General features: G+C 37.9%; 1 protein-coding gene and 1 pseudogene across 4 annotated transcripts in view; one reads left to right on the top strand and one right to left on the bottom strand.

The window, feature by feature from the left end:
• Positions 1 to 1296: 1296 nt before the first annotated feature.
• On the bottom strand, positions 1297 to 2418 carry LOC146896093 (ribonucleoside-diphosphate reductase subunit M2 pseudogene; annotated as a pseudogene).
• An 825-nt stretch (positions 2419 to 3243) lies between these two features.
• The window catches only part of LOC148123308 (solute carrier organic anion transporter family member 6C1-like), an 81262-nt gene continuing 72834 nt past the window's right edge, over positions 3244 to 11671 (top strand). For 2 of the 4 annotated variants that reach the window (XR_015737773.1, XM_087905942.1), the window contains exons 1-3: positions 3245 to 3706; positions 5341 to 5601; positions 10837 to 11019. Coding sequence is in view for 3 of the 4 variants with exons in the window: in XM_087905942.1 (XP_087762068.1) it covers positions 3382 to 3706; positions 5341 to 5601; positions 10837 to 11019 (769 nt within the window). In the remaining variant the exon portion in view is untranslated. Of the gene's footprint in view, positions 3707 to 5340; positions 5602 to 10836; positions 11020 to 11671 lie in introns of all 4 variants that reach the window. The other 2 variants (XM_087905949.1, XM_087905946.1) reach the window with 2 other exon arrangements.

Genomic DNA, 11671 nt, shown 5'->3' with positions numbered 1-11671 from the left:
CTGAGGTTTCTGAGTATACACTTGTCTCCATTTGGCTTTGATGAGGTCCTCATGTTCTTTCCTTCTGTGTGTTTTTTTCAATATGATCCACATATTCTCTGTATTGCTTCTTAATACCTTCTTATACATTGTAATGAATTCACCTGATGACTACAATTTTAGTTCTCTGATGGAATCCCCAAATATTATTTTTACAAGACCTATATAACTATTACTGACAGACTGGGACAGAGATCTCTTTGGCTTTCTATAATCTCATCAGAAACAAAATTTCCAGAGTTTTCATTGTTTGCAGAGCTATCTTTATTCTTCTGTCTTTAGGCTATGCAAGTCTGGTATCAGAATAGCAATTCTCACCATCCCATACTTTTTATCAATAAGAATCTCATCACGTTTGTGCTTATTAATATGATGAAGCAATATGAGAGGGTATTTATGTTGTTTATAACAAAATGGTACACTAGGCAGTTACCCTTATTTGTGTATTTAGTACGATGACAATTTGAGTCTCTTAATATACGAAAAAAGTCAACATTTTCTGTCAACCTAATACATGTGGGTTTGTTTGCTGGCTTAGGTTTCAGTTGGTTGTTTTTCCTAGGATACCATGACGACACTTTGAGTGGCAAAATTGTTCAAAGGCTTCATGAATTTTGACAACAAGTCTATGTCTTAAGAGTGGAAATAGGTTCAATTGTGCTGGAAAGTCACCCTCAGAAATATACATGACTCAGCTTCATGCCAAAAAGGAAGGATATCCGAAATTGCATTTTTATATGAAACAAATTTAATGCCATAAATCATGGTCCTTCACGCAAGTAGGATTTTTACTCCTAGTAATAAAACTCTGTTCTGTATTTCCTGACTTTATTTATAGTGGAATACATTACTTGCTTTCTATTTTTGGAAGGGAATGAATTTTTCAGAACAACTCTTTTGTCACTGTAAGACCTTTCATTCAAGGCCCTTGCTTGACTCCTTGTATTCTGATTCTTGGTTGTTCTTGATGGTTATTCTTCCACCACAGTAGATGCAGATATGTCTTACCATATACCTTGATATCTATCTATCTATCTATCTATCTATCTATCTATCTATCTATCTATCTCTCTATCTTTCTGTCTATCATCTATCTATCTATCATAATGCTTCACAATTTTTTTTGAGGTAGCTACTCAGTTTTTAGATACTGCTTAACAAATTCAATGACAATTCACGGTGTAGCCAGTTGATTGCTTTTGCTGATTTTTTTATGACAAGGGGAGAACAATAATTCGCAAAGAGCAGGCAGTTTACTCAAAAGTCAGCATCCAAGGTAAAAGAATTCTCTGCTGAATTTGAAATCACCCATATCCTCAGATACTTGCCCACTCGCTTCTCAAAGAAGTTTATCTTCCCTTCTAGTGAATTATTTTCCATGAAGTCAAACGGATTTTCTACTTTGAAAATCTTGCTGAACCCTAGCTCCAGGATAAGACTGTCTGCCACGAATTCAATGTACTGCTTCATCAGGGTGCAGCTCATTCCGATGAGCTTCACAGGCAGGGCCTCCGTGAGAAACTCCTGCTCTCTCCTTACTGCACAGATGATTCTTGTACTCTTTGCTCCGACGGCTTGTGTACCAGGTGCCTGAACATCAGGCAGGCGAAGTCACAGTGTAAACCCTCATCTCTGCTAATAAACACGTTGGAAAATGTAAGGCCAGGCATCAGTCCCCGTTTTCTTGAGCCAGAATATTGACGCAAAAGGACCAAAGAAGAAGATCGTTTCCGCAGCAGCAAATGCCCCAAACTCGTTCTCCATAGGAAGCCTCTTTGTCCCCAATCCATCGCAGGGCCTAGTCAGCCTTCTTTTTCAACAAGGCATTATCTCAATAGCATTGAAGAGTTATACCCTCTCTTTGAAATCTTTAATGTAACTGTCAATGAGGAGACTGTACATTTCAGAATATATGTTTTCCATGGCAATTTGGAAGCCATAGAAATAGCGGGCCTCTGTAACAAGAACTTCTTGGCTAAAGTGCTCCACCAGGTTTTCATTGACTATGCCATCACTCGCCGCAAAGAAAGCCAGGACTTGAGAAATAAAATGTCTCTAGTCCGGTTTCAGTGCTTCCCAGTGTTGGATATCCTTGGAAAGGTCCACCTCCTCAGCCGTCCAGAAGGAGGCCTCGGCTTTCTTGTACATCTGCCAGATATCATGGTATTCGATGGGAAAGACAATAAAGCAGCGGAAATTTTCTCGCTGTAAGGGCTCATCCTCAACCCTGGGCTTAGTAGAGTCTTTACTTTACGGAAGATTCTCTTAGCAGCCTTGCTGGCCAGGATGAGGGTCTCGCTGAGACTCCCGGGCATGTGGCTACACCCTCAGCTGCTGCTGGTCAGTGATGGTGGCGAGCCGGATGCGGGCGGAGAGCATGGTGAGGGCCGAGGTGACAGAGAGGGTGGCAGAGCAGCTAAAACCCGGAGCACACTTCACAAATTTGTATCAAGTGAGAGTATCAATTTGTAGAAAGACCACACACAAAAGAAGCCATTCTCGAGATACTGAAGGTTTGTTCCCCTGCCATATACTTAAACATTTATTTTTTTCTTGTTCTTTTAAAAATGTTTGTCTTCTAAGGAGTCTTGTGTCTGGTTCGAGGCCCCAGGTCTCCATGACACAAAAGATGCTGCCCCCCCCAGGACTTCCTGTACCTACACCACCCTGTGTGGTAGAGATCCTGCAGCGTTGGGGTCTGTGGGTTGGGTCCCTTCACCTGCTCCAATAGATCATAGATGAGGTGGATGCTGGCGCATGTCAAGTTATAACCCTTGGTCTGGGCCTCGGCAGGACTATATTATTGATCCACCTGATGGGAAAGGGGAAAATGACTCTTTGCAAAGGAGGCTTGCAAGTAGAGATGTATGGATAAAGGGGTACACGGCGTGACTTGTTGGGTCACACTGCGGCTTCCATGACAAGAGTTTTAAATTTCTCCTTTTTAATTTTTTTTCTAATTTATTTACTTCCTTTTTCTCTTGAATATTTTTTTTTCAGTGGGGTTGGGGGAGTACGGGAGCATAAGGTGGACATGAAGGGATGGGAATGAATGGGATCAGAATACATGATGTAAAGGACTTCCCTCCTTTCCCCCTTTTTTCTTTCCTTCCCTGTCCTTTTTTTCTTTCCTTTTCTGTGACATAGAGAAGGCAGAATACTATCTTGGAATTTTGGCCACGTCAGTCAACCCTTCCGTGGGGACGTTAGCTTCCTGCACCGGCAGTAACGTTCCCAGAAGAGGTTAGAGTGAGAGCCACAGCCTTAGTCACTGGAGTCTACAGAGTGCACAGGTGCCTGGAAACATCCCTGCAGTCTCCACGGATCTGTCACAGATAAGCCATGACACAGGTCCCGGGGAAAGAGCAAGCTACCATGGAGGTGGCTCAGGAGCAAGAGGGGGATGGCAAGGACAACAAGAAGATTCAGAAATCCAATAAATTAATTCCCTATCTGACAACAGTTCCAAGGTCCGTGACAAAGTTTAAAAAGTTCCCACTAGAGAAAACGCCTGCTTCTTCAAGTCCCTCAAATATGTCAGATTCAAAATACAGTGATTCCCTGGAGGGGTCATTCGGCTTGGGCCCTCTAGTTTTCCCTGCTTTTCAACGTCTCAACAATATTGGCTTCTTCCTGTTTTTGTTCTTTGTGGTGGTCTTAGCTCATGGTAAGTTGGAGAAGTAGAGTTGCTTTATTGAGAGTAAACATGGCCAACATGCTGTGAGAAGGAAAGGGTCAATGCTGGGCATGAATGGAATCAAAATCAGTAAACCCAATCCTCTGTTCTTGCGTCCAGTCCTTGGTAACCTGCTTGGCTTGGTGCACTCCACAGTGGGTACCAGCTTCTGGTATCCAGATACAGAGCTAGTGGGAAGGTAGTATTGTTGGTTCATGTCATTTGATGACCAACTTGAGTTCTGGGTTCAATTTCTTGGAGATTAAGGATGAAAACAGCATTGCCATCCTGAGGTAGTTTCTGCTCACAATTTTGAAACACTCTGACAAAGCATCTTTTGGTCTGGATTTTGTTTCTTCATCTTAGAATTGTCAGGGAAGAAAAGTAAAGGGTGTTTTTATCCACATTTTCTCTTCTCCTTCCTGTTCATCTTTCTCCTCCATGTATAATTTTAGTTATAAACTTTTCTCCATGAATTTTGTTACTATAATAAATCTCATTGCTTTTGCCCATAGTTCTCAAGTTCCATCTCTCGATTTCTGAACTTACTTTTATTTGCAAATGTTCTGTTAACTTGGAAACTGCATTTGCCCACAAACTTTCACCTTCACACTGTTGATAGTGAGAGGCTCCAGCAGGAAGCACACCAAAAGTATAGCCAGAATCTTCTATGGCTTTCTGATGATTTTGGCAGCAGGACCAATACAGGGTGATTGAAGTTCTTGGAGTTAAAGTAGGGAATAGACATTCTATCAGCAGCATAAATGTTTCAGCAGCCCTGTGTTCCTTGGGTCTCGCCTTGACTACTGTTGGGGCAGCAGACCAGCAGGAGATGAGAAGTTTTTCAGAGCTTTAGAAGCTTTAGGAAGAGTCTGGACTCCTGGATCCCTGCAAACAAAGGAGTGCTTGAGACAGACAACAGCAGCTATGGATACTGTCCAGTGAATTTTGATCTAACCCCTTTCCAGATATAGCCTTGAGTTCTAATTTGTAACTATTTCTGTTTTCACTCCAAGAAATATAATACTTTTTCTAGCTATTCCCCATATCAAGTTATTTTTGTTTCACTTAGTATGATTTTTTTTAATTCTTAACATGTTGGATAGTGATTTTAAAGAAATAATGCTACCATCTATTTTATACACAGGACCATAAAACAATTTACATTGAACACACTCATGTTTTGAAAGATTGAAATGCTCAGAAATGTTAAACCTCAAGCACAGAATCCACTCCAAAGCTACAGACTCCCCCCAAAAAAAGAAAAAAATCAAAGCTGGGTTCCAAATGTCTTTATAGTTTTAATTGAGAAAATATGTAAACATCCCTTATATTATTTATTTATTCTACATAACTGATACATAATGCACTTAAAAAGAGGGATGAGATGATAGACCATAGTTTACCTTAATAAACTACTAATAGAGGTAGTTAAAATAGCTTCTAATATTCAAGTAAATATTTAATTGGGGAAAATGAATTAATTTTTGTGTGTAAGTTTTTCTCATTCATAGTATTATAAAATAAATTAAATCAGTGCAATGCTTTTTTGAATGGTTATAATGGTGATATGTTTGTATATTAAAATATTTATATTGTCTTTTGTCTTCCTTTTGAATTTTTAGGATCTGTATTTACCCTTGTTGCTGTGAGTTTGAAAACAATGGAGAAGGCATTTTCTCTGACAGAGACAGAGATATACATAATGGATTACACTGATTTTTATGTATCTTTCATGGTAGCAATATTTGTAGCATTCTACGGAGGCCAAGGAAACAGGTCAAAATGGGTAGCAGCTTCTGCCTTTATATTAGGAATTTCATCATTTATATTTGCTATTCCTTTCTACAAGTTTGAAATTATTAGAAAATTCAAAATATATGAAGGTGAGATTTTTTTTCAAATATATTATCATATACTAAAAAAACCATTGGTTCTGTAAGAACTATATATTACACATATGCTTATAATATGTATTCTATATTTATAGAACTGGCAGTTGGATTGAGAAGATGACTGATAAAAAGAAGGGAATGAAAAACATTTTGTTTCTTTGTTTTCTTAACTATATACTTGTCAGAAATGATAGAATCTTTTTTTAAAATATTTTTATTGATTTTATTGAGCTAAACATTTTTCTGTCCTTCCTCTCCCTTCCTCTCCCCTTCCCTTTAACCCGCTTCCAGGGTCTCCATGCTCCCAATTTACTCAGGAGATGTTGTCTTTTTCTACTTCCCATGTAGATTAGATCTGTGCTGCCTCTCTTCGGGTCCTCATTGTTGTCTAGGTTCTCTGGGATTGTGATTTGTGGGCTGGTTTTCATTGCTTTATGTCTAAAAACCACTTATGAGTGAGCACATTGATAGTTGTCTTTCTGGGTCTGGGTAATCTCATTCAAAATGATGTTTTCAAGCTCTATCCATTTTTCTGTGAAATTGAACATGTCATTATTTTTTTTCTGCTGTGTAGTACTCTGCTGTGTAAATGTACCACATTTTCTTTATCCATTCTTCAGATGAGGGTCATTTAGGTTGTTTCCAGGTTCTGACATGACAGACAATGCTGATACACACACACACACACACACACACACGTGCAGGAGACAAGAGAGAGAGAGAGAGAGAATGAGAGAGAGAGATGTGAGCACATGTCCTCCTTGTGGTACGATTGAGCGTCCTTTGGATATATACCCAAAATTGGTATTGCTGGGTTTTGTAGAAGGCTGTTTTCTAATTTTCTGAAAAATCACCATAGTGATATCCAAAGGGACTTTAACATCTTGCATTCCTACCAGCAGTTCAGAAGTGTTCCATTTATGCCACATCCTCTCCAGGATAAGATGTCATCAGTGTTTTTGATCTTGGCCATTCTTACAGGTGTAAGATGGAATCACAGAGTTGTTTTGATTTGCATTTCTCTGATCACCAGAAATGGTAGAATCTTAAGGAACACAAATTTCTTTTTTTTTTTTTAATAAATCTTAAAATTCTGATCATTGGCAAGAGCATATTCCATAGTTTCAGAGGACTTGAATTTGATTCCCAGTAGGCAGCTAGGAACATCCCATAGTTACAGCTCTAGGGCATTTGATACCCTCTTCTGTCCTCTGCTGGCATTGACTTACACAAACACATACAATTTAAAAATTTAATATAAATCTTTAAAAGGTTGTCACTGCTGGAAAGGAGTCACAGTAGCAAATATGTTTTTCTTCCTCTTGAACCTTGTTCATGTCATCTACATTTTTTTTTCTTGGGATTTTTCTATTCTGTTTTCTGCTCCATGATTCCATCTGTTATTTACAGAGATGACTGCAGTCTTCATATTCAACCTGATGCCTCAACACACATGTTCATCACATCTTGAAATATCTGACAGAAAATTTTTGCACAAATTCATGAAAATACTCCTACCACATAGTCACCTTTGCATGGTAGAATTTTCTATGAAGTGACCATCCACACATCTTTCTCAACAGACATACTGAGCTGGGCTTAATGGTTTTCAGTTTACTCAGAATGAAGGCGAACTCCTTTCACAGGGACGAGATGATAGTAACACCTGCTTTGTCTGATTCTCATAGTTGCTATTTCCTTTCTTTGTAGCTCGCTTTCTGTCTGTCAGCAGAGCACAGTGAAATCATCCAGACCTCCTCCCGTGAGTCCCTTCAGCCTTCCTCTCTCATTGTCCCTTAGGGAACACTCTATTCTAACCTTTAAAAACAATTTAGTTTTTCTCACTGAATCACTAACATGTCCTGTTTTGGATGGAAACTAATGTTATAGAGAAAAATCGTCTTAATTTCTGTACATTGAAATGTTAATTGAGCCCACAGTTACATGTTAGCATGCTTCCCTTCTTCCCCCAGTTGAGATGCAGGAGGTGTCCTCTATTGATGATTCTGTTTGCTTCTGTCTCACCCCTTGCTCCATTCCTGATCCCCTCCTCCTGCCCTCTGCAAGCCACCCTTCTCTGTCCATTCTTACTAACGCCTGAATACGAGCAAACTCTTTAAGTCCACTTCAAAATTTGAATCCTTTTTCAGTTTTTAGTTTTTAAAATTAAAACAAAATGATATCACTTCCTCCTTTCTTTTTTTCTGTCTTTTTATACCTGCTACATTTTGCCCCATGTTTTTGTTTCTCTCCAATTTTTAAAAAAATTTCCAACTTAGTCACTTTCAAATTCAAGGTCTCTATTTCTTTGTTATTGTTATACTGTAATTGTGAAAGGAGGGGGGAATCTTTTAAATTTCTTAAAATCTTTTAAATACTAATTTTGTCTTATCTGTTTGAGTGTTATGCATGTATACACATGGACACATGTGTGTGCCTGGTGCCTGATGAGGCCAGAGAGGCTGTCAAAACCTGGAACTGGAGCTACAGATGGTTGTTAGTTTCCAGTTAGATGTTGCAAACAGAATTCAGATTCTCTGGAAGGACTCTCAGAGTCCTGAATTGCTGAGCCACCTCCCTGGCTCTACGTTCCTCTCACTCTTAAAGAATAAATAGTGGACATGCTACTGATCAGCCCTCTTTTTATGACCTGTTGAAATCTTCTTGCTTTCATATGTGAGTCTGTGCAGTATCTGTATGATTTCTTGATTTTTTTTACCCATTTCTTTCGGGAATTTTAACATGACTTTACCCAAATTGTTAAAACAGTTATTTCTGTCTGTTCATCAAAATAACTCATGATATTTACTATAATTAAGCTTTGCATGTTACAAAATCAGAACTTTAGTCAGTATTGGTATTATTGAACAAACTCCATTTCTTGTTAGTTTCTCTTCTGATAATTTCTATGTGTGTTACTTTTATGCTACTTATGCTATTTACAATCTTCAATCTCCTTTAATATAGAATTATTTTTATTGTTAAGAGTAAAAAAGATTGTATTCAATTATTAGTCAATGGGAAACACAGAAATATAACTCTTAGTAGTAGGTAGACTAGTGAGCTCAACTTTCTAGAGCAAGGCAGAGGTAAATGGTCTCAGGAGATGTTTTTGACTGCAAAGAGCATGAAGGATTTTTCTTGACTCTATTTTCCATAAAGTCAAAGTAGAGTTTGAATGCTACGTGTTTCTTTAGCTCAAAAATTATAGCTAGAGATCATGGAAAAGTGATATTTTGACTATGACTGCAATTTTACTGAGAGTTTGTATGTTGTGTAAGAGAACACAGATACAGAAGAAACATATAAAGAACAACTTAGATAGTTAACAGGAACATTCTAATAGGATTTTTATGTATTATTTGAATCACATACTAAAAATCTGGAAAGATTAGAAGAATTCAAAATAAGAATGGGTGACTGTTGTATGCTCAGCCATTAATAATTCTTCCAAGGCACACTGAATACTCAATATGAAGATGCAGGAGAATGAAAGAACTGGATGTGCTTAAAGGCGTGGGAAGTAATATTAAATGCTGGACTTAGGCATGAAATAGTGAAGTCAAATAGCTCATGGAAGATATGAGTATCTGCACACAAATTATCCAAGATAGTGTGTGCAAACGCTATCATGGGAGAGAAATGAGCCTACAAGTTCCCTGCATTCTTGGACATTTATATGTAGCCATATTGTGGAGAATAAGAGGAGAGGGAGAGAGACAGACAGAGAAAGAGAGAGAGAGAGAGAGAGAGAGAGAGAGAGAGAGAGAGAGAGAGAGGAGAGAGATGGGGGGCGGGGAGAGAGTTGCAGTTGAGTCCTTGCCAAGGTGCCAGGGCCTCTACAAAAGCAAATCTTCACCCATCATCCTGTGACAAATTCTCACACAGCCCATTGAGTCATTTAAAAATGAAGAAGAACATGGATGTAGAAGAGTTGTGTAGTTGGGAAGAGGAAGCCACTCTGTGTGAGTGTTAGGCAGACAGAGAAAAGGGTTGAAATTGATTAGAAACATTATGTTTATGTGTGAAAATGTCAGAAAGAAATTGATTGAACACACAATTGAACGTATTATTATTATTATATTTCAAAAGAAAAGGATGAAAACATTGAATTAAACCACAATGTTAGGAACATCTTCCTATTTTCTGTAGTGTACTAGTCCATAGAAACTAAGTGAAATACCTTTTCTCTAATGTCATAGGTCATGAATTTCACTTTAATAGTTTTTCTACAGTAACATGTCAACTTTGTGTTAAATTTCACCCAAGATGATGATAGTGGATATGATTTGATATCAGTTACTTAGCTCCACAAGTCTCCTAGCAAGTATAAACACAAAAACCTTATAATCATTTGAGTAAGAAAATGAAGACTAACATGTCATTCAAAGGTTTCAAAATCTATTGGGTAAATGACCACAAAGAAACTAAAGAAATTGTTACGATGTCATATCTCCTTTTTTAAAAAATGATCCTGCGTGTAACTAGATGCTCTGTTGTTGTGAACCAATGTAAACAACTTGCAAGTAGAAACGATCTATTTTAGCTTTTCAGAGTGTTCCTCCATGGTTGCTAGGCTTCACTGACTCTGAGCCCATGGTCAGGCAGAAAACTGGGGGTGGGCAAGAGAAGTCTGTATATTTCATGTTAGGACACAAGCAGAATGAAGCTGGGAAGGGACTAGGACAAGACATTCCCATCAGAGACTAATGCTGTCTCTCTCTCTCTTATACAAACCATTTGAGTATGGATTATAAAAGCTCATGGGTCTGAAATAGAAAATTACTTAGTCAAAGTAGTGCACATGTTTTAAAGATTGCTAACAGAATTAACTCAGATGATGGACTTTGACAAGTATGATCATCCAGGGCATTGCAAGTACTTTTATTCTGGAGCCAAATGTCAGAAGAACAGTATGCAAAGCGCAGACAAAATGAGTGCATATGTATGAATAAATGTGTATGTATATAAGAATATCTGTGTACATGCAATCCTGTACATATAACATTCACATTGCTTCTTACACACTGTGTGTGTCTTTCTCAGTATTCCCACGTTTCCTTTGATTGTGCTAGTTCTCCTGAGAAAATGATAATTGATTGTATGACTACACTCAGAGCACAAAAATTAAGTAAAATAAAAGGTATGGTGGTAACCACTGCAAGTTCAATTGTTCATTTAATATTGAATTTGATTCAATAAAATGTATTTCTTATCTTTCAAAAGAGTTGTGTGAAAAAACAAAGACGACAGCTTGTGTGACAGCTAGAATACCACACAGATCAATATGTATCTATCTCTTCGTCTTCGCCAAGTGTCTCCATGGAATAGCAGGGATGCCTCTGTATATCCTTGGTTTCACTTTCATTTATGAGCATAGTCCCACATTCTCTGCTGGCATCAATATAGGCAAGTTGGTTTTTTGTAATATGTACAACCCATTTTGAATATACATCAGGTTCCTGTAGGTTTTTAACTGACACAGAAGTACTATTGACTCTGAGATGACACTGTACCAAGTTGTGATGACTTGTGTGCATAACTTCAAAAAATCACACACTGATGTACTTAATTTTGAGATTTAGAATACTAGAGAATCGTCTAACTCTCTGAAAAGACATAGGAATAAAAAATACATGCACATTTATGTGGTAAAATTTTCTCTTTGTCTCCCTCTGAGAGAGAGGGGGAAGGAGGGGCTTAGGAGGGAGAGGGGCAGAGAGGGATAGAGGGGAAGTCTGAGGGAGGGGATAGATAGTTGAACACATAGTCATCTCATCTGCTTACAGTATCTTACATAAACTCTGTCCTTAAGAAAACATTGATTCATCCCCAAATAATTTACCAAATAATCAGTAATGGAATCTGGTTCTGGTAGGTCAGAATGAAGACGTACTATCAAAGAGATATTTTGGTGTCATTTTTTAAAATAAAATCTTACTTTGAACTTACGTGGAAAATGTCTCTAGTAAAATATTAAAGAAAGTACAGTCTATTTATGTTCATATTGAATATAAGTATATTTACTACTTAAGTATAACGATTAAATAATAAACAATCA

Source organism: Myodes glareolus, chromosome 1, assembly GCF_982192425.1.
Source record: "Myodes glareolus chromosome 1, mMyoGla1.1, whole genome shotgun sequence".
Classification (NCBI taxonomy): Eukaryota; Metazoa; Chordata; class Mammalia; order Rodentia; family Cricetidae; genus Myodes; species Myodes glareolus.
This window is presented reverse-complemented; position numbering and strand designations above follow the sequence as displayed.